The sequence below is a fragment of the Phaethon lepturus genome, unplaced genomic scaffold (assembly GCF_000687285.1).
Source record: "Phaethon lepturus isolate BGI_N335 unplaced genomic scaffold, ASM68728v1 scaffold8044, whole genome shotgun sequence".
Classification (NCBI taxonomy): Eukaryota; Metazoa; Chordata; class Aves; order Phaethontiformes; family Phaethontidae; genus Phaethon; species Phaethon lepturus.
The window spans coordinates 27,630-51,304 of NW_010536901.1; the positions used below are offsets into that span (position 1 = coordinate 27,630).

At 37.8% G+C, this 23,675-nt stretch overlaps 1 protein-coding gene across 1 annotated transcript in view; it reads right to left on the reverse strand.

Moving 5' to 3' along the window:
• ATE1 (arginyltransferase 1) overlaps window positions 1-23,675 on the reverse strand; it is a 48,471-nt gene that overhangs the window by 18,957 nt on the left and 5,839 nt on the right. The window contains exons 5-7 of the mRNA XM_010286306.1: window positions 21,118-21,350; window positions 19,266-19,394; window positions 6,652-6,684 (exon numbers count right to left, since the gene is read on the reverse strand). Of these exons, the coding sequence (XP_010284608.1) occupies window positions 6,652-6,684; window positions 19,266-19,394; window positions 21,118-21,350 (395 nt within the window). The remainder of the gene's footprint in view (window positions 1-6,651; window positions 6,685-19,265; window positions 19,395-21,117; window positions 21,351-23,675) is intronic.

The following is a 23,675-nucleotide window of genomic DNA, read 5'->3' on the forward strand; positions in this document are numbered from 1 at the left end:
CCTCCCTTTTACCCTTCCGATTCTCTTCCCCCTCCCACCGTGGGGGAATGAGCGAGCAGCTGCGTGGGGCTTAACCGGCTGGGGTTAAACCACGACAAGTGGCAATTAAAGTTGCTTGAGAAGAGCATTTATAAAAAGAACAGAACAGCTTACTCTTTATGTGAGATTTACTCTTTATGACCAATGAAACACCTTTTATCCAAGAACTTGAAACTCTGTTTCAACAGAATCTGTGGAGCTTCTTCTCTGTCAACCCACATCAGAGTATCTTCTGCAAAAACATTAAGAACTTGCTATTCTTGTGCGCTGCGGTTTTGGATGTGCGGTGAAGTGCATCTCCGGACAGGGTAAAGCACCTAGAGCCAGAAGCTGATGCTTCAAATTAAGAAGAAAACGATCTCCTAATTTAAACTGTATTACACAACCAAGTTTGGCATGCCATTTTCTCCCACATCAAGTTTACTTTAATCCTGAATTCCACTGTGTTCAACTTAATTATCCATCTAGTCATGTTTTTCGCTGCAATGCCAGGTCTTCAGAAAGCTCCTTCTCTCTCAATAAATCTGACAGTATTGCCTACTATTACCAACTGGTTTGCATTACAACAACAGAAGGTGGGTTTAATCAAGTATTTTGATACAGTAGCGCAGACTGAAGAGATGATGGGCCGTAGAAGTTACTCTAATTGGTACCACATGTGTCAAAAGAAATCAATCACGTGAACAAAAATCATTTCAGCTGACTTACCCAACCAATAAGTCCCAAAATAAAGGCCATATAATAAAATGTTTGAATTTTTATACAGTTATAACACATAAAACTAGATACAGAGCTACAGATACTGTAAAAGTAAAATGATCAAACATTTGAGAACTCAATCTGCAGATATGAGGATATTAGACTTGGATACTAGCATATTAAACTGGCTTTCTTCTCGTTTAGGTAAATCCTACTTTTTCAACAGTTATGGTTTCATACAATATCCTCAACTTTTCAGTAGAGCCAAATGAAATCACATGCTCAGTAGTAAAACTTTTAAGCTGGGACACAGTCAAGAAGAGATTTTCTGTAAGGATTTCTCAGCACAGGTTAAGTTCTCCTCTCAGCTACCAAGGTGCAGTTGGTGACAGTAAAAAAATGAAACATCTCCTGCATGCTAAGGGTAAATGTGATTGGTAATATAACACAGACTTGCTTAAGTTTCAGTCAAAACAGATTTTCTTTCTTTATCAAGAACTCATCATATAGAATCACAGAATAGTTTGGGTTGGAAGGGACCTTTACAGGCCATCTAGTCCAACCGCCCTGCAGTGAGCAGGGACATCCCCAACTAGAGCAGGTGGCTCAGAGCCCCGTCCAACCTGACCTGGAATGTTTCCAGGGATGGGGCATCTACCACTCTGGGAAACCTGGGCCAGGGTTTCACCACCCTCATTGTCAAAAATTTCTTTCTTCTAGATAGTTTTAGATAGATAGTCTAAAACTGCCCTCTTTTAGTTTAAAACCATTACCCCTTGTCCTGCTGCAACAGGCTCTGATAAACAGTCTGTCCCCATCTTTCTTGTAAGCCCCCTTTAAGCCCTGGCAGGCTGCAAGAAGGTCTCCCCAGAGCCTTCTCTGCTCCAGGCTGAACAACCCCAACTCTCCCAGCCTGTCCTCCCAGCAGAGTTTTCCAGCCCTCGGAGCACTTCTGTGGCCTCCTCTGGACCCTCTCCAACAGGTCCATGTCTCTCCTGTGCTGAAGGCTCCAGAGCTGGATGCAGGACTCCAGGTGGGGTTTCACCAGAGCAGAGCAGAGGGGCAGAATCCTCTCCCTCGCCCTGCTGGCCACGCAGCTTTGGGTGCAGCCCAGAACATGGTGCACATTGACAGCTCATGCCCAGTTTATAGGATTCAATGAATGTTAAAAAAGATAGTCTAAGCCAACATGGAAAACATTTTCACTCAAAGCAAATTCTTCTGAAGTTAAACGAATGCTGTGTCTGTGTGTGACCCCAAACCTCCAAATGGCATCTTTGGTCACCAGACCTCTGGAAACTAATTACCACCATCAGTTAAGAACTTCTAGTAAAGTACAAACAACAGTTATTTCTCTAATGCAATTACCATGAAATGTCATGAGCATAAAAGCTATGTTCTGTAACAAACATAATAAGCACAGCACTGATTTCAGGCAAAATGTTCAGGGATCTCCATTACATTAAGCAAATAACATTTTTTAAGAGAGTAACATTTTCCTCCTCCTTGAAAAGTTGTCATACTAGTATTACAAAGGATTACATTGTAAGTATTGTTTTCTCGCATTTCCCAATGAATACTTGGCTCCTTTAACTTGATTTCTCATGCACCATCTAGGCAATTTGACATGACAAAGGTCTAAAATATGAAACATTTTCCTGAAGGAGGTTATACCATTTTACACTACTGCCATGTCCATCTGGGACCGTGTTTGTCAAAAGTGATGTAAAATGTAACGGTGACATCACGTGAGCAAGCCTCACCAGAGAGGGCTTACCTTACCTTAATTAGCCCTGGAACCAGTCTAGAGGGACCAAGTTACTTATAATAATTCATTGTATTGTAGATTGCGTATAAATTGTTAATTATAATCTGATGATATTGAAACAATCAAAAAGATAAGAATTAAATCCAGGACAAAAATTAAAACATAATTTTCCCTCCAATGGTGAGACTATAATGAGGAAAAAACACAATATATTCCATCATGTTAATTCTACCTGTCTTCATATTCTGCTAATGATTCTATGAACACATTTGATTGTTCATATTTTATAATACATTGTTAAAATTTAAATATTTAACAGCAACTGGTATTACATATTGTGCCAATTAGTACACCTCAATGGAATAACTGCTTATAATTGAACTTCAGTGATGGCAAAAGCACTCAATTTTCTTCAAAGAACATTGTTTTTTCTCTTTACTTTTAAGAGATGTTTTTCTACATTATCATTATTGTTCTTATTATTACAGAAATTGCACTTGTTAACTCGCATGCCAGACCAGTGTGCAACTGCAGAAGGCACTGCATAGTCATCTGCCAAAAATGTGTCCTGACCATACTAGCTGCATGATTATTCTTCTCTAGAAGGTTTCATGACATTTCCTATCTTGAACTTTTCCATTTTACCCTCTGCTGTGCATAGTGGGAGGAGGAAGATATGAAATCCACGCTACCCCTTACAGAAAGGGGGGGGAGCCAGGAAACCCTTGACTTCTACACTCCAGTGGAAATTATTTGCCAAAGAAGAGAAGTGATTAATTCTAGCAGTTCCTTTCCCAAAGGCACACACACAACCTACCATGTGGTAGATTTCTATCTCTTGGTTAGCAACATATTTCCTTTTCACTTCTATGTCCTCCTTTCATTAGGGATTAGTGGAGATGCTATGAAAGCAGCCTACAAATATAGGCTGTGTCAGCAGAGAGGTAGCACTGCATGTTTTCATTTAAAAAACCCATCAGTGCACCCTCACAGCAAAAAAGGCCAACAGCATCCCGGGCTGCACCAGGCAGAACGCTGCCAGCAGGTCGAGGGAGGTGCGCTTTCCTCCCTGCTCAGCACTGGTGAGGCTGCATCAGCAGTACTGGGTCCAGTGCTGGGCTCCCCAGTACAAGCTAAATAAGGACCTACTGGGGCAAGTCCATGGGGACCATAAAGATGATTAAGGGACTTGAGCATCTGAGGTATAAGGAGAGCTTGAGAAAGCTGTGACTCTTCAGCCTCAAGAACAGACAACGCGGGGAGATGTTTTATCAGTATGTACAAATACCTGACGGGAGGGAATGAAGATGAGGGAGACAGACTCTTCTCAGTAGTTACCACTGACAGGACAAGAGGCAATGTGTGCAAGTTGAAATACATGAAATTCAATCTGAACAGAAGGAACCAGGCTTTAACTGACAAAGTGGTCAACCAATGGCACAGGCTGGCCAGAGAGCCTGGGGCCTGGGGAGTCTCCATCCTTGGAGATACTCAAAACCCATGCTCCTGGACAACCTGCTCTAGCCAACGCTGCTCAAGCAGCGGGGTTGGACTAGGGGATCTCAAGAGGCCCCTTCCAACATGAACAATTCTATGATTCCATATCAAAACAAAGTAAATCAACTCACTGCATCAAAATGTCTGATGCAGTGTCTACAGACACTGTCTGTAGAGCTAACTTCTGCACCTTATTGGAAAAGCATAGTATTAGCTAAACTGTCAACTATTTAATCAGGACAGCGACAGGAAGCTAAAAATGCTAAAAAGATTAGCGAAGCTGTGAAGGTACAAGGGACTTCAAAAGCAAGATACTTTGAGTATCACCATGCAGATGTCATGGTGATGTCTACACCACTGTAAGGAAAAAAAAAAAGCGATCTGCCAAGTTCTCTACATGAAATGAGTTTTGATTTAGTCCTGAGCAGTGCATCGAATGTGACTAAAATATGACATTTTACAGAAGGTGATCCTGGGAATTACAGACGTGTAACCATATCACTTCTTATTACATCTCCTAAAAATGAACGCGTATCAATAAACGAAGTGGAGCAGAAGCTGATGTGCTTTTCAAAGAGCAACAATCTGGACTGACAAATGCCTTTCAGTTCTTTAGGATTCAAAAGCATCTCAATCTAGATAAAAGCAAATAAAGTGAGACTAAATGATCATTTACATAATGGAAGGCAGCTCATTTTCCATCATGCTGGATCTCCATACTGGTATGTGAATCACTGAAGACTGAACAAAGTTGCAGCAAACTGAGCTGATAATTTAGAAGTATTCAGCATGGCTAAGCAAGAACTGAGCGTAAACAACTACAGAAAGATCCCATAATACCGAGTGATTAAAAAGGCAGAAGAAACATCAAATGTTCATAAATGCATGGAACATAAATGCAAGGGGGGAAAAATATTGCTATATACACACCTAAAACAATAGGCAGAAATTAGCAATTCACTCAAAAAGGTGCTTTTGAGAGCAGTTTTATGAAATCATGGATTTAATGCTTAGCATCAGTCAAAATGGAAAAAGGCTAAAGACCAATCAGAGAACGATTTCAAAACAAAACAAAACAAACAAAAAAAATCATCATTCAACTGCATAATGCCGTGGCACATCTGAGTGCTGAGGCTTGCTCCAACTAGTGTATCAGGACAACGTGGAACAACTCGGGAAGGACAAACGCAGAGATTACTACTAGTGACACCGATACAACCGCTGGCCCGGAACAGCCCCCTAATTCACTGAGCACCAAAAACTAGGAGTCACGCTAAGCAGCCCAAATTTCCCCCTGTGCCCTTCTCCATTAACACTCTCACTTTGGCAGCAACATAGTACCAGGCCACATGTGCTTTTGGTTAAGGCTCTTGCAAGCCGTTTTCCTATACTGACCCGTTACACCCATACCTCTCCAAACAGGGTAATATTTGCGCATGTCAAGTGGTAAAACGGCAAAGGTTTAAATGTAGCTTCTAAGAAGAAAGGATGAATAAAAAAACCCAAACACTTCTCTCTACATTATCCTGTTTACTGCTAGAAAATTGCCCAGTTTTCCGCTACTATATACTGTATAATTTTTTAAACTATTTATTTTTTGTGCCAGAGCCCACAGCCAAAACTGAAATTAAACAGAATAATAAAATGAGGAAATCAAAAAGACGGGAAGAGTTTGGGTGTTCATACTATTTGCAGCTAATAACGATATTAAAAACTCAAAAAATTACAAATTGAAATCCTGTAAGGTTTAAATCCGATTTTAAATTATTTTTGTTCAAAAGAATAAACAGACTGCATACTACTAGATTTGCTTGTGGCAACTGTTTCAGAATAAAGAATTTCAAGAATCCTTTGGCCTCTGATATACAACCCCTTTTATTTAACTTCATCTAATTGAAGACATCTGTAGTGGTGCCACACAAAATTTAATTCAAGCTTCGAAATGTCAATAAAAAGTGTCTGTAAGAAACAATACTGGTATAAACCTGGCAGGGAAGTGTGCATCAACATCTACATACCCATACAAAATTAAGAATATAATGGCAGTCTGCTGCCTGAGTTGACGAGGTGATAAAAGCCCTTTTCCTATAAAGTCTAATGAGCTCTATTACTCTTCAGCTTTCAGGAATGTAAAGGCCAGTGGACTCAGCAGAGAAAAGCAACCATCTCCACACATGGATTCATTCAAACTGCGACATATCAAATTACTAACATAATTACTATAACTTGACAATTTCATTACAGTCACGCGGTACTTAACTCTGAAGGACTAACAAGACAGTGCAAGAAATCCACAGCAGTTTGCTTACTTGACATGAAGCAACAGCATCTCTCCTAAGCTTTTAACTCAGACTGTAGTCAAATACCAATTCAGTAAGTTATTTAACAATACATTTTTTTCTTTCATAGAAATAAATGAAGAACAGAAAAGACACAGCATTTTCTACCACTGTTCCTTAATGCAGTGATATGAAATTCAGTGGTAGCTTATCACCCAGGAAAGAAACCCTCAGACTTAACAGTCGGTGATGATACAAATGTTGTGACACCCATCTATACCACCCATACCTTAATGGTTTGCTGTCTACAGTGAGTGAAGATGAAAGAATACATTCATTTCAACACTTGCATCTAGAATGAATACATACCTCCAGCGGAGAATCACAGAGGAATCGAGTGAACTGCATCGAGGTAGATGCATCAGAAACAAGTGCCCAAGAGGATAGTCCAAATATGCAAAGCAGAAAAGCAAGAAAAATATTAGTAATACTTCAGGATACATTAACAGTCAAATAAGCTCTTTCAAAAACACGTATTTGAAATTAAGATTTAAAACCAAATTTCCATAAACCATCTCCCACTTTCTATTTTGTTTAGAAGTACAAATAGGTCTAATAATTAACCAAAAAGTACTTCCTTTCTATAAAATAGAAGATGATATTTAAGAAGTGTGATGCAAAAGAATTACCACCTTGTAATACAGGTCTGTTCCTGGTGTCTTTAATTCCAAATTACACATTACCCTCCTCTGTGACTGCTGCAACAGGGAGTCTTTTCCCACCATTCTGTCGGTACCTGCCCCATCACTAAAAGCAAGAGGGTTAGGGCCCTCATATCTCTTATTATAAATTAAGTCTATTTACATTCAAAATCATAAGCAAGACTGTTTTAAGTCTAAGAAAGAGGAAGAAGGGGGAAAAAAAAAAAGTCAACTTCCTGAAAGTGCAAGCATTTTCAAAACTCAATTCTTTACTCAATACAAAATGATGTGCTGCAGATAATCAATCAAAAAGGCAAGGTTTTAATGATCTGGAGCTTGTTCAAGATTCTAAGGGTAATAAAATATAACAGTTATTTATTTAGCATCATTTACTTATTTAATACAAATATTTCCTTATTGGTGGATTCCACATTAAACATGTTATAAGTTCTGGTATGTATTTAGCCCCCAAACATTCTTTTGTTAAAAAGCTAGTATGTGTTACAGAGTTTAATTATTCCTCTTGTAATAGCTGATGGATGATTTAGTAAGTCAGCAGTTCACAAACTGCACAGTAGTAGTAAATAGGAACTTTCAGTTAAAAGTTTGATAAAAAGAACATATATATAAACACCTGCAAAAAGCTGTTTGTTGTCAAGATTTTGTTGTCAAGAATTCTATGGATTTCTGAGATTAATTAAAGAAGATTATTCTATTTAAAGGGGAATACAAAAAAAGTGGTGATTACTTGTCAGTCATCCTATTTTTCCCAGAGAAGAGGAGGAGAGGAAAGCAGGCAACAATAAAAAGTGGCAATATTGTATGTTGCTGACTTAGGACAGCGTTCCATGTACAGCCTGAGTAATTAAAACTTCCTCTTTTCTTCAGAAGGTGCTATAAAGCAGATTTCAGAAATAAAAACACAGCCTCTGGTAAAGATATGTATCGATCTGCAAACACTAACTGGACCATTCTCGTTGTAGCTCACAGTGAACACAACCTTAACCTTCTCTAAGACTGTGGCTCTAAGAAAGTGCAGCTGTTGATGCTAAAAGAATCAAGACTTCGCCGAAATTGTATTTCGGGCTCTTCCCCCTCAAACACACAGGAGTAGCTGGTCTACGGATGAATGGGAAACCTACAGAAGTTGTATTTCGGGCTCTTCCCCCTCAAACACATACGAGTAGCTGGTCTACGGATGAATGGGAAACCTCTGCACACAGACTTTATGGAAGATCACTGAATTTCTATAAGGTGCTAGAGAAAACAAGGGATTGCGTACTTCCTATAATTAACCATTTCAGGACAAGTGACCACCACTTTAGAGTTTGGGAAAAAAACAAATGACTGTGATACCTTAATTAAATTCTAGAATTGGTACTGATTTGGTAGAGAACAAGAGGGGAAAAAAAAGCCCCACCAGATAATACTTAAAGAGAGAAGTAATTGAAATTTTGAATTATTGAGTTTTGTTCTCATAAAAAAAGAACAGAGTCACAAATTCCTACACTGCGAGTGCATCAGTCCTTACAGCCGGTGATTTTAGAATGTGTAGGCTTCAGAAAAAATAAACCATGTGTTATTAATTTTCATGTCAAAAGACCCCCAATAGTTCTTAACCTGTAACTTTAGCTTTATACTGCAAGTTAAACCCCATGGGTGAGAAAACTGAGCCAATGACACTTTTCAAATAGTTTTACCCATTCTCTAGGCCCTGCTGTACAATTCCTTGGCTTTAGGGTGAGGGGGGAGTTTTTAAGTGTACCTGAGCAAAACTTCTGCTTCCTAGGGCCTGTATACTGTTGCAACTATCTATACTGCTGGCTAAAAAAAAAAAAAAAAAAATCCTCAACTTCACTTGAATTTGTATCACAATCTTATGGGGGGGAAAAGAAAACATTGCAAGTCTTGTTACGTATTATTTCACCTGTTGATACTTGCTACAATTCTCAGGTTAGATAGTTTTCTTAATCAAGTTCTAAAAAACTTCAGAAGACTCTGAATCTTCTCTAGAAGCCGATTAAAAAGAAGTTACTCCCAAAAACAACATTTTTTTGTTGCGGGTTTATTTTATTTAAAGGAAGAATTTAATTGGCACATTGAGCTGAAGAATTTAATAAATATTTTAGATTTACTGACCTCTGCTGTTATCTTCTCAACCCTTACTCTCCCTTCCCACCCCCAAATTCACACCACTTCTGTCATAACCTAGGAATATGCAGTCTATACATTTACTTCAGTATAAACAAATGTAAGATTCCGTTTCTAAATTAACAAACTTATTTTAATACTGCAAGATTATGAACACAATTCAAAAATCATTCAACAAACCATGGAAGTGTTATATGCAAAATAAATCAGTCACGCAAGCACATTTAAAATTCCTTTCGAAGTCCTGCTTTTCTAATTTTAGTTTCAAACTGAATTACATAAACCTTAGTCTTTTAAAAACTATATAATAAAATCCAAAACAGTGTTACTTTGGCACAAACTAATTACAATTGCCGAAAAGAACCAACAGAACAACAGGAAGTGCAAACGTTATTAATAACACTAAGAGAGGAACACATCGCTGAGAATTACATCACTGACAATTACATCAAAGGGGGAAAAGAAGCAGATAAAGGAAAGGAAGGTTTGGTTCAACCCAAAGATATCTGGTCAAGTAAAAGCAAATGCACAGCTTTAAAAAGCTGTAAAAAAACCTAGACCGTTAACACCTACTTCCGTTAACAAGTGGGGGGAAGATATACAGATGTTTTGGATGCCAAACCAGAACGAGTTCCACAGGTAGCTCAGTAACTTTGTGGAAACGAGGGTTATGAAGGGATAGAGAGCAGCCCTGTCAAGAAGGACTTGGGGATCCTGGGGGAGGAAAAGCTGGACATGAGCCGGCAATGTGCGCTCACAGCCCAGAAGGCCAACCATCTCCTGGGCTGCACCCAAAGCCGCGTGGCCAGCAGGGCGAGGGAGGGGATTCTGCCCCTCTGCTCTGGTGAGACCCCACCTGGAGTCCTGCGTCCAGCTCTGGAGCCCTCAGCCCAGGAGAGACATGGACCTGTTGGAGTGGGGCCAGAGGAGGCCACAGAAAGGCTCCAAGGGCTGAACAGCTCTGCCCTGGGTACAGGCTGGGAGAGCTCAGCCTGGAGCAGAGAAGGCTCTGGGAAGACCTTCCTGCAGCTGCCAGGGCTTGAAGGGGGCTTAGAAGAACGATGGGGACAGACTGTTTACCAGGGCCTGTTGCAACAGGCCAAAGGATAATGGTTTTAAACTAAGAGGGCAGTTTTAGACTAGATAGAAGGAAGAAATTTTTCACAGCAAGGGTGGTGAAACCCTGGCCCAGGTTTCCTAGAGAGGTGGTGGATGCCCCATCCCTGGAAACATTCCAGGTCAGGTTGGACGGGGCTCTGAGCTACCTGCTCTAGTTGGGGATGTTCCTGCTCATGGCAGGGGGGTTGGACTAGATGGCCTGTAAAGGTCCCTTCCAACACAAACTATTCTGTGATTTTATGTCATACAATGACATCATAGCCTTCTCAGGAAAAAACGGTTATGAAATGTCATCATCAGTAACTGTAAACTTATCGGAGATCTTCAGTGTGAAGACATCACATTAATATTCTATTCACATCCATTTACAAGGAAAGATGGTGCCAAGCTACCCCGCTACCATCGAAGCGGGCAACATACTAGAGCTAAGTTAGCAGAGGAATCAAAGGCTTATTTCAGGGCTGGCTCTATTTCCCATTTTCAAGGGCTACTTACAGAAATATAGGAATGCTACCAAAATATGGTTGCAGAAATATCCACAGACCCGAAGGTGAAAGAAGAGCCTTGAAAACCTATTACATAAGGAAAAGGGGGATTTAAAGTTTAAATGCACATCTCAAATGTAGTTTTCAGTACAAGAATCGGACTAACGAAATAGAAATAACTGCCGATGGGACAGAACATGTATTTCAGAATGTCGTGGTTTACCGTTCAACCAGGACACAGAATTACAATTTCAGTTCCCTTATGGAGTGACAGAAGTCACTGTGGCTTTGTCTGCTCAGAAGAAACTTACTCTCAGAATAATGGAGATTTGTCAGTCTTACGGTAAAGTTTTTTTAATTTTAGATGGATTTATATAGAAAACTCAGTGTCAAAATCAGGAAGAACAATGTAAACTGTGACACAAAAAGAATCTGAGCTGAAACAGTATGACTGCGGACAAGTTACTTTATTGTCTGGATGCCTAAATTCTTTGGGTCTTATAGGCATTTCAAGAATAAAATCCCTGAATCCACGGCACTACAGTCACAGGGGCCACACAAGTAAGCAGAAGGAATCAGGCTGATACAGAAGTACTCGTTCCACATCTTTAAGTCTGCGTTATCAGAGATCTGAAACACAAGCTCATTGCAGCGAGACGTTTTGCCCCAGCAGCCGCCGACCACGAAAAGCCAATCATCAGATTAGCACCGCCATCAACCCAAATGCTAAAAGAACTAATTCAAGAGCATTATAAAAACGTATGGCTGCCGAGGCAAGCTACAGAACGTTAAAAATAACCACAAAGGATACTGATTTTTTTTCCAAGCATTCTCTCACTCAAAAGAAAAAAAAAAAAAAAAAAAAAGGAAAAGAAAGAGGAAATTAGGCTAGAGAGACCTAAAAGTTTGCAACTGGCTGCTGATACCAGCTTTCGAATTGACCGGAATGTGCTCCTTGGTATTTCCCAGACTACTCACTCAGTCTTCTATATTAGTTCAAGGGGATTTCTGGGAGGCAATTAAAAAAAAAAAAAAAAAAAGGAAAAAACCCGCTATACCTATTTCGGTAATTTTTTGCACCTTTTCAAACAGTGTATCTTTTGTGTGTTGGGAAATTCTTTTCTTCCAAGACAAATATTTAGTTAAGCACAAAGCAAAGAGAGTGTCCAGCTAGCTTTGCAAGGGAACAGAGACACATGCTATTTTTCTACAAGTTTGTCATTATAAAACACTTATGAAAAGTTCAATAAAACATTTGCTTCAGAAGGCCTAAACAGCAATAAACTGTTCACTCCTGCTCTTTCTGGAAACTACTGTAGAATTTTTATGATCTTTTATGGAAATGTTTTCTAACTTGTGTAGCTGCCACATAGCTTGTTTCAGTTACACTTCAGCTGTGTTTCTTAAAGACAAAGACTACTGTAAAAAGACTTAAAAGCCTAAAAATCACGGTAATGGACTAGGGGTATTGTATCAGTGTTTTAAGTCACCCAGATCAATCATTAAGGTCACTAGAGAAGAGGCAGGAAGATAAAAATGCTTAATTTCAAATTTTTACATAGCAATATGTTATATGTAAAACTCTGTTTGGAATGATGAGCACTGATTTTTTTTTTAGCACAAGAACTGAATACAGCTAAAGACCTAAACTAGCTGACCTATAAAAGATGCTGACAGCTTCTACAATTTACTTCAAGAAGCATTTTTAAAAAAGACAATACTGGATCAGAAATATAATGCCTCTGGTGACATGATACTTCTTAAGAAGAACCGTTAGAGATATCCCCTGTTCTATCCAAATTGCCCATTGATTACATCACTGGGATCAAAAAACTTTCTTCTTGGGATGAAAGGGCCAAAAAGAAATGTTTTTGCTGTATTAATTTAATTTAAAATCTTTGCCTCCAGAGTTCCACATCTGTATTTATAATTTAAATACTAAGGAATACATTCTGACACTTCATATAAAACACAGAAGACATGCAAGTGGCAAAATGTTCTGAAACATTTACATATATAGTTCCACATACTTTGTTAATCACGCTGAAGCTGGGGTAGAGTTGGATCATAGGATCTTCCAGGGGATTTGTATTCTGCAGAGCCTTCCCTGAATTTCTTAGAGAAACACAGGTATTTTTGCTGTTGAGCAAGAGTTAAAATGTTTGCAGATATGGATCGCTCTTAGCAAAGCGGAAGACAAGCCAGATCTATTACGAAGCTTCCCTAAATGCAATTTCTCATCTGAAGAGCCAGCCTATGCCCTCAGACCTACGTTGCTGTTTCTATCTTGTTTCTTTCTATTGTGTTTCTACCTTGTTTTCAGATGTTTGGACTGTAATTCTACAAAGTTAAAGCATAAAATACTACCTGGTCACTCTCACAGCCTTGTCTGTTTCTTGAGGTAGAACCAGAATAAGAGATGGCAGTACCTCTGTAGCGAAAGCTACCTCCACTAGCACTGTCTAGCACCAGCACCTGGTTCAATTATCAAAGTACTTCTGCCTCCTGGGATTATACAAAACACATGAAAAGTTCACCCTTCTGTCTTATTCTCAGATCATCCTTCTATACATTAATCTACACATTGTCTCCCAGAAATATAACCAAATGCTATTAAAAATTACTCCATTAAAGAAAAACCCAAAAACCAAAAAAACAAAAACAAACCCAGGTTTCAAAACCATATTTATCAATTTTTCTGTACATGAATTACTATGACAAAGCTATATTACAATTAATTATATTTTTTTATGACAATTGAGGAAAAAAAACCTCCATTCATACGATTTGTATGAATTTGAGTACAATCTGGTACTCTGGATCCGCTGATCAGCTTTATAATTTGTGTTCCACAACTCATCCTTCATTGATAATACAGGGAAACAACCCCTGTTCAATGAAAGGGTGCTCAGCCTACTATGTCCTCTCTGCTCATTATAAAGGTCTCCCTTTTTCAGTTTTTTTAAGCTTTCACAATTTCAATTTTTTTCACTATAGCTTGACTCATTTCACAAAATAAATATAGCCACCACCCAAGCAGAAAAAAGCCCCAAACAAGTAACTTGTAGACATGTTACATAAACCCTTGCAATTGATTACATTAGTGGCTTTTTGTATGTTATAGACACAGATCCTCATACTAAACATGATTATAGTCCTCCACTATTTTAGAAGAAAAAAAAAAGAGCCAGTGAATAATAGCTCTATCGTATTGGGAACAGTACATGGCAACTACTGTCTTGGACCCAAGACAAAGGTCCATATACAGTACTTCCATAAAAGGCCAGAAGAAATGCATAGAATGTGACAAACACTAAACCAGATTCTCCCCCTGCACATTTTCACAGCTTCCAAAAATGAGCAGTTCAGGGACTTGGCAAATGCAAGAGTAGCCTTGGGTAAACTACACCAAGAGGCAGCGAGACACCTATTTTCCATGACTGTGTCTTACTTCATTCAGAAGCTCTTTATACTTTACCACTTAATAATCTGTTGAGGTTCCCCCTAATTCTTCTGATTTTTTCCAACTCTTTTTAAGATAAGAGTACATGTATCACTAGAACAGTGCATGATTATGCATTTACATAGCAGCTTAATAAAGGTTTTGTGTTCCCACAGAGAAAAACTGAAAAATCCATTCTTCCACAGCACTATTTAAGAGCAAGTATTATGAGGCAACCTTTAATTAGAAAAATCATTTGCTATGTTTTGACTCAGGACACCAATTCAATTCAATAAAAACATGCCAACATAAATATTGTTAGATGCCCACAACTTTGCATAACATCAGTACTTGACAGCATGCCCAAGCAGAGACACAACCAGGTCAGTTTTGAAGCTGAAATCCTGTAGCAACTGACCAAAGGTTTTTGAGAGTGTTGAGAAGGTTTCAAAGGGAGGTTCCATTTCTACCAGACAAACTAGGAGAAAAGGGGATAATCAAGAGTTTAAAAGCCTACGCAGAAAATAAGCAGCTTTTATGTCAAGATAAAAACAGATGTGAAAAATTCTCACTTGCAAGCAAACCTGGTTTTAATTCCAGGAGCAAGGAGATACTCAAAACTGTTCCTAGAATATTAACTTATTTGGCAGATAGCAAATATACTTCTACCTTACCAAATCCTCTACTTGCCACTGAAAGCGGCACTGAAGATTGTGATGATTGCTTCCATAGAAAAGGAAAGTTTCATCACCGCAGGGGTAACACCAACTCTGCGACTTGGAAAAAATTTATTCCACTATGAAATTTCTACCTTGCTTTTTACTAGAACAAACAAAAGTCACTGCCTCCATCAGGAATCAGTACTGCATCACCAAAATGCATGGCAAGACTCTCCCCAGCAAAACTTCACACTAAATTCTTTTTAATGAACACACAGTTATTAGTGCAACTGCAGTCTCCAGAGGTTCAGAGGAAGGAGAGGAGAAAGCAAGGAGAGAAAGGCAAAATTCAAAAAGGCCCACCGTCTTGAAGGGCTCTGAAACAACAGTTATCACTGGGCTCAAAGTGGTACTAACCAGAGCGTGCCTAGAAGTTCAAAGAAATCTTTGGTGTCAAGTATTCAGTGGATTCTCTGTCCTAGAAATTATCTATTCCCCCTTCTCACATAAAATCCTGATGAAAAGATGTACAGACATTGCATAGGTGCAAAAAGAAGGCCTTCTTTCACACTCATTGAGCAACAATCAGCTTCAGGGTTCACATATCTTTTGTTAACATTGTGAACTGTTTTATCACGTTAGTGTTATTTTTCAAATAATAACCAAATTTCTAAATCTATTCCTAAAATTGCCTTTTAGTGTAATAAGGTTAATATTAAACTAGGCTAGCAGCTAATACAGGCAGACAGGATATTGTAATGTCAACAATGTAAGAATATATTCCAAAAAGTTGTTAGTATGTCCCATAATTTTTGTTGGATTCTGAATTTAAATATAGGCAGGTTTCTGAATCTGAAGTGTTCAGCCAAACATAAAATTAAATACTTTTCCCTAACCTAGAAACTTTCCAAACACAAAAGTGTGCAGGACTCTCCCTGGAAAGGGTGTTCATCCACCATACACACATTAGTTTACACAGATTAAAAGTGAAATTTAATTTTTAGATGAAAAATTCTTGGATGTTTACCGGTTTAAAGCCAAAAGCTGCCTTGTTACTACCCTGATAAAAAGCCCTATGTATAGGACAGAATTTCATTCTACCTTTACATAAAAAACTGCTTGGCTCCATAATGTCTGTACGATACATTAAAAAGTCTGAAAAAGAGGAAGAAGAAAAAGTTTGAGGTCTTTCAAATAGCATTTTCCACCCTTCATCTCAGTAACTTGGATCAGTTTTACCCTACTTAGTATCTTCTGTTGTTAAAAGTGACTCAGATAATTCTCCTCCCACAAAAATTCAGTACAAAAAATAACTATATAAAAAAACCTTCTAAACAATATCAGAATACATATTGTGTAAAGCATTCTTCAGTTCACTTCCTGCAGGGATGAAATACAAAATGTTTTTGACTGAAGTGAAAGAGCTTTAGTGCCTGATAACTGTAAATAGAAAGACCTTCTCAGCCAGATACTCACATGAACACACAACATCATTTACCAGTGCTAAAGAAGGACCTAAATTAAAACCCATCAGCATCAGACTGACTTTTTACATTTACTAGATGCTTCAGAGAAGGTCTTATGTCTCCCCTGCAATATTATACTAAGCCTGCACACACATGACACCAGAGAGAGAAGATAAAGCCAAAGTAGGGAAATACTCTGGCAAGTAACAAGGAAAAAGATAAAAATCCTTTCAACTGTTAGCAGTAAAAAGAAATCCATCTCCTTCCTATACAACAGGAGTGATAGACCTTATACCACAAGGTGGTGGAAACCTGAACTGTCCTTAACAAAATCTTTATAAGCTTTCCTCCCCCAGACTGAAAAAGCTCAATGGGTGATTAAACTCAAGTCTACACCAAACCACGCACTCTGACCCAAACAGAGATTAGATGAACTGAGAGCTAACTGCTATTCAGAACCGAACTGCAAACAGCCATCACGATTTTGCCCTCATTTCTTCATGATGTAATCACCTTATTAAAAAAAAAAAAAAATTGTAATTCTAAGCAAAGAAAAAGTAAATATATGAAGTTCTTGCCACCTTCTCTGCAGCAACAAGATTTTCAGAGCAAAAGCATGGTGGCATATATGCTATATTTAAGCACTAGGGCTGAAATACATTCATCATAACAGACAAATCAAGTCCCTAATCAGACCAGGTAATGCCTGGTACAAATCTAGTAAATAGCTTAATCTTTCTTGGCATGTTTCCAATTTTTACATTATTATAATTAACCCAATTTATGTCAGTAATTATAAAAAGGGCAGAGACTACTACTTATTGTTGTGAGTCCTACTATTTTACAAAACAGAGTGAATTAAATTTTATGGCCTACCACAGTAGCATTACAGAGATCTCACAAAAAAGCTCTCCTTACACTCTTTTGAACTAAAGCCAGAAATGATTATGTGGTTTTATTATTCTACCTGGAAAGCAGCCACAGCTTGCTAGGTATCACTTCTGCAAGTATTGCTCTCAAGAACAGAAAAGTCTGACTAGATAGTTGATCAATATTGAAGTCAAACATTTGCAGTCAATAGAAATGACAGATCTGAGGTAGCAGTTTTATTAATTCTGCTAATGAAAATGTTGTGCCACCTGCCAGAGAAATGGAGAATTGCTGCTTGTTTAGAACCCCACAAGTACCTTCTTTTTTTTCTTTTTTTCTTATTAGATTAGGATTGGCATCCTGTAAACACCAATTTAAAAGCAGGCTTTATTCATAAGCAATGTGCTCTCATTGAATCTCAGACAATCGGGTAGCGGGAATATTTCTGCCCTATTTCTGCTGCAAAGGCGAGTTCTAGTTGAAACGTACGCTTAGCGATGAAATGTGAGTAAAACAGATTTTTAAAGCCTTCACCTGTTAAATCAAGCAAGACCACAAAAAAATTAAGGACAAATGTGGAAAAAGGCACCAAACAACTTTAAAGAGGGAGATGCTTTTGCCATCAAAAAGCACTTCCATACCATTACACCATTTCCAGTGGCAATCTCAATCCCAGAGCTCTTTACAAATCATGTACAAACAGCAGCTCTCCTTAACTCATTGCTAACATTAGTTTTTTAGTTACGATGGTGCATAATCCCTCTCTCTCAGCTCAGTTTCCCCTGGGCTGAAGCCTGCAACAGAAGCTTGCTAAAAACCACGACACTTTCCCTCCAAAACGGAGACTCCAATATTTTAATATTTAGAATCCCTCCAAGAGACACCATTTCACATCATTTAACTGTGCATTAAAAAAATGTTTTCATAAAGGTGCATGCAGTGAACTGTACCTCATTTTCTCCACAGTCAGAAGGTGTATCCTTGTGTATAGCCATCTGATACTTGGCAAATAAAGTGGCTGACTGGTTGAAGGATGATTTGAACTGGGGGTCCTCAAAGGAGACAGGTACTAACCTCACCTTCAGAGCAAGGAAAATACAAGCATACTATTTTGAGTGCATATAATCAGATAATATGCTTCTGAAGGTAAGGCTAGTGAAAGATCTCCTCCTATCCACTTCAAAGCCTCTGAAGCCAGTTTTCTACTTTAAACGCGGTAACAAGAAAACCTCCTGCAGGGGGAAGTCTAACAACTAACACTAAGCTTAAACTAACTGTTCATCCTTTCATTAAAGAATAAAAACTAAAAACCTATTTTTTGACCACATTACTTATCAAATCAGCCACATACTTTATTTTCATTGTACAGCCTCAAGAACTTTTAAAATGTATTGTTCTTAATGGTACATCACTCACTGCCCTGGTTTAGCAATTACATATTCTTGCTACATATACTTTTCCTCCAAATTCCTGAATTATTTTCTTTTTAGTATTAGAGAAGTAATATGTCTGACAGTTAAATATTACACACCGCCTGGTCATTACAAGAAGCAGTAATGATGTGTAATTTAGATGGGAGTGCACAGATTACTTCTTGAAGGGCTTAAATTGAAAGTGAAGAGGTTTACAAAACTTCAGTGAACCTTAAACTGACAACTTGTATGTGTGATAAATTCTTCACTCGCATGTTGGCCTTGATCATGCTTGTTCCTCCTTATGGCAGCATTCAAACCAAAGCCAATGAGACTAGTTATCAAGCTAAGTGTCCCACTGGTTTTAGTTCTTACAAGATTTGGATTTATAAGGCCTACATCTACCTCCAAAAGCCTCATCCTCTCCATTTCTTCCTCAATAGCATCCCTGTGTAACTTCCTTAACTTTCTGTCAGCAACTAAGACCAAATATTTGTGGCACTCACAAAGAGATATCAAAAGAGTTTGCACTTCCAGGATGTTGATTTTATTTGATCCGGTATTTTACATGCTCCTGAATATACAATGGATATCAAATCCACATTTGTTTCTCCTAGAAACAAGACACGAGATGGAGGGGAAGCTGAGCATTACATAAAATTAATTTGGCCTTCTGACCTGATTTATAGTTGGTTTATCAGGTGGGTCCTTGTGAATAACCATCTGGTAACGTTTATAGACCTGGTAAGACTCCTGAAATGTGGCTTTGAACTGTGAACTTGGTGGAGATGATCTCACCACCCTCACCTTCAGAAGAAGTTAAACACATTCATTATTACACTATCATGCAATAACTGTATATTTATAGATATACAAACATCACAACAGAGAGAAATTTTGAATTCATGCATAAGGGCCCTAACAATCTAATCAATATAAGCCAATAGCCTTCCAATTCTTCAGTTCAATTTAGGCTACTGAAGGCTTTTATATTTACACTGAATAACATACAAGGTTTTCAAACTGCAAACTAGGATAACTAAAATGCCTACAGAAGAGCGACATAAATAGTTTTTAGGAAATAATACCAACAAATGGTTATGCCAACCAACATTTTAAAGAGCTTTTCTGTACTTTTTAAAATCTTCTCTTGTAGTTTCATACTGTACAGGAAATACTTGAAGGACCCATGCATTTGGAAGACTCAGATCTGTGCGCTTTATCTAAAGACCATGTTTTTATTGCAATAATCCCAAGGGGATTTCTTGGTACTTTTCAGATTGAAAGAGGAAGACAAAACAATGTTTCCATATTCAGTTATGAGTTAATTGTAATAGGAAGTTACCTGTATTCCCCATCACTCTTAAAACCCCCACAAAAAAAAGTTTTTTTTTTATTTATAAATTTAAAATTGTTGTTCGTAAAAATGATTGCTCCCTACCGAAAAGAATGCTATCACATGAGCAACACAGCATTTCTTTTCAAGCATATTTAAGGACATGTTCATTTCAAAAAAACCACATAATTTTCAGTATGGTTCTATTTTTACAAGTAGTTCTGATCTATTTAAAAAACAACAAAAACAAAAAAAACCCCACAATTGACAGCTATAGTAAGGAGCAAATACAGTCTGGGAAAACACTGCTGGAACCATCCTCCTTTTAAATCTTCCTGCATCTTCATTTAGAAGATGTTCAGACAAAGCCATCATACTTCTGTTCTACAGCTCATAAGAAAATCTGGGTGAGTTCGTGAGATGGATCAGTTTCATGGCTTCCTGTCAGTTATTCAGTGAATCTTTTAAATCATCGTCACTAGCCCTTTGAATAATTACTAAAAGAATATTAAAAAATTAATTTCCAATAATATCAATATCCATTGATAATCAGTAACTACAGGAAAATACTTATATTCAGATAGTTTTCCAGCTTCCAGAAAAAAGAAAAAGGTTTTATGATTAACAAATGTTAGAAAGTCCAAAAGCCTTCCAGATGACTGCCTGTATATTACTAATAGGTCTAATGACAACCATTAGACCAAGTAAAATTTTCTACCATCACTTTCGCAGCTTCCAAAGACATCAACACATATGAATGATGTTTATAAGGAGCAGCTATCTTCTTATCTGTTTAATTTTATGAAGTTACTGCTTTCTTGTCACGATTCACCAGCATAGATAGTTTAAGTATTTCTATACTGCAGAACTAAATATTGAATCTCTCTCATCATTCAACACTGAGTTAATTCAGAGTCTTTCATTTTCAAGTCACACTGTATGAAATCAATTTACAAGTTACTTTGGTAACTGTACTTGGCTCTGCTACAGCTGACTGCAAGTGCAAGAGTACCCTCTTGCGGTTACATACAGCTCAGCTGCACCATAAATGTATCATGCAGTACCACATGTATTCCAAGATTTAAATTATAACCATTCCATGAAGTCACAGACACTAGACACCTAAGCATTTCAAAAACTCCTTAACTAGACTTCTCTTTAATTTGCCTCCAACAACAGTGAACGAGATGTTACCTCTAATTTGTGTGCTGCATCATCAGGTAAAGAGACAAAAACAAAGTCTTCAATGGTTTTAGGTTGGTTTGGTTTAGATTGAGAGTTTTGCAAGAGGAAAACTTGATCTCCTGCTTGAAGCGGAGAGCCTTCAAAAGTGCACATCTGGTTCTGAAGGAGTTTCTGCAGTTTTCTTTCTTTCCGTATGTCCTTTGCTTTTCGACACGGTGGCTTGCTCAAGTCAGCCCCTTTGCCTGCAAAGGCACAAAGAATTAAACACCATGTTTTGTAACAAACAAGTATTTCCCACCTGGTCACTGAAAAGAAATGGTTAAAATCACCATTAACTGCAGACCATAGTCTGAATATAACATTTCTTTCCCATATACAACTACCAACAACATCTAATGCCAAGCTAAGTTGCAATAATTTTTCCTCGACAGCTGTTTAATGCAGCAGTTTAATATGGAAACACCCTGACTATGTTTCCATTCCAGAGCCAAAGTTACATTTTATTTTTTACATTAAAAGACTTCCTGCTAAGCCTATCCTTAAATCATTTTGCCACATCCACCTCTCAGAAAGAAAGAAAAGCTCCTGTTTAATGTAAGGTATGCTGGTGTACTATATCCAAACAGCTACAGGATCAGCTTCAAAATACTGAAAGGAAAAAAACACAACCACAAAACCTCGTAGCCAAATTCAGAGAATTGTTCTATTGCATTAAAATCCAGGTGGCTACACAACAGACTCCTATAAAAGACACACAAAGAAAAAAACCATTTATTTTTTGTCACCTGGAATCCTCATGGAATGTATAGAAATGCTGCGAACACCAGCACCATTAGTGCTGGTCACGTTTTGCTGTCACGCAAAAGAAGAGTAAAAGACTACATAAGCTCACACCTTTGCTTAAAATTGTATTCAGATTGTCTGTTTGTATTAATCAATTCACTTTTATCAATTTACCTCCTTTTATCAATTTACGTGGTCAACTGTTTATAATGTTCTATTTGTGAAATGCTATTTACTTAAAATGAGAAGTCAAACCTAGAAAACAAATCAGCATGGAAAATAGTAATTCGTACTACAAGAACTTAGTTTTAAAGGAATATAAATCCAAAGACATGCACAAATAAAAAGTAGATTGGTCCAAATTCCTCGTGAAAGGACCAGATTAATTGTATAGTTAGGACAATAATGTAAGATAAAAAGTCAAGATATAAGAATGCCAGTACTAGAAAAATTAACATAGAATTTTCTTCAATTAAGAAGGAAAAAAAAAAAAAGATGGCTGGTCTCCACACTACCCACCAAATGCACTGAAAGGATGGTTACCAAACAAATATTGTACTTACAAGTAGCAATTTCCCTAGACAGTATTATTTTCATCGATACTGATTGTAAATCCATAAATTCAAATTCGTAAAACTTAAAAAAAGCAAAAAAACATCTTCCTAACACTCTCAGTGCTGCCTTTCGTCTTTCCTTAAGTGTTGTACCTTGGTGGTGGCTATTCCATGTAGTGCACACAAGTAACTGACGACCATACCTCACCCTAGAAGCTGTGTAAGAACTGTGTGCTGGAAGCAGTGGTGGTAGGCATAAGCATTTTCAAGGAATACCTGTCTCAGCCTGGCAGCTGCTGTTCCAAGTTCCATAGCAAAGGAAAGTTGCACGCAAAATTTCATCAGCAGCTAGCTAATGTTATATAAAGTAACTCTACTTCTCTCTCTCTCTTTTTTTTTTTTTTTTTTTTTTTTTTTAAGGCAGTGGTAGATGAGTTGGAGGCCAAAAGAGCTGTAATAAAAAATTCAAAAGGAGAGGAAGAGTGGAAAAAACCTACTCCCCTATAGGGAAATACACTCATATACCTTGCACAGAACAAAACCTGTAACAAATATTATGACAAACTGCTGAAGAAGTCTTCTATGCCATTAGCTTTCTCCTGAAATCCATGTATTTGCAAAAGACATACTGGTAACTTTTGAAAGACTTACCTTTTCAAACGGGAAAGCACCCTGAATGTGCTTTCATTTGAAGGTGCTTTCATTTTAGGCGCTTTCATTCAAAGCATTAGGAAGATGACACCTTGCCAACTCTGTTAACATTTATGAAAAATAAAGAAGAATCCAAACCCAGACTTAACTACAGTTTATCCCACTTTACTGTCTTGGAGGCCTGGAAATTACATGGAAGTTCTTTTTTCCAGAACTCCTATGCAAATGTAACTAGAGCCTTCTTTCCTCTTCTTTCTTTCTTCTTACTAGTAACTTATTAGCCAAAAGTGACATCTTTCTTGTCCTCTACCTGCTTCAAACCACAGGTCCTTGTCTCCATGGACAAGGAAAACAGTGATATCCTTCTGCAAACTGGAAATGGTGAGAGCACTGATATTTTAAGAGCTCACTGATGTGTTTAGAGTCACTTCACCTGCAAAGAATTGCAGCCCTCAGAGTCACAGCCTGCATCTTTCTTTACCAATAGATATATCATAGAAATTGGCAAACGACTTTGTATTAGGATAAACTTTTAAGTATCAGTAAGGCTGTAAACTATTATTTTTAATGTGCATACCA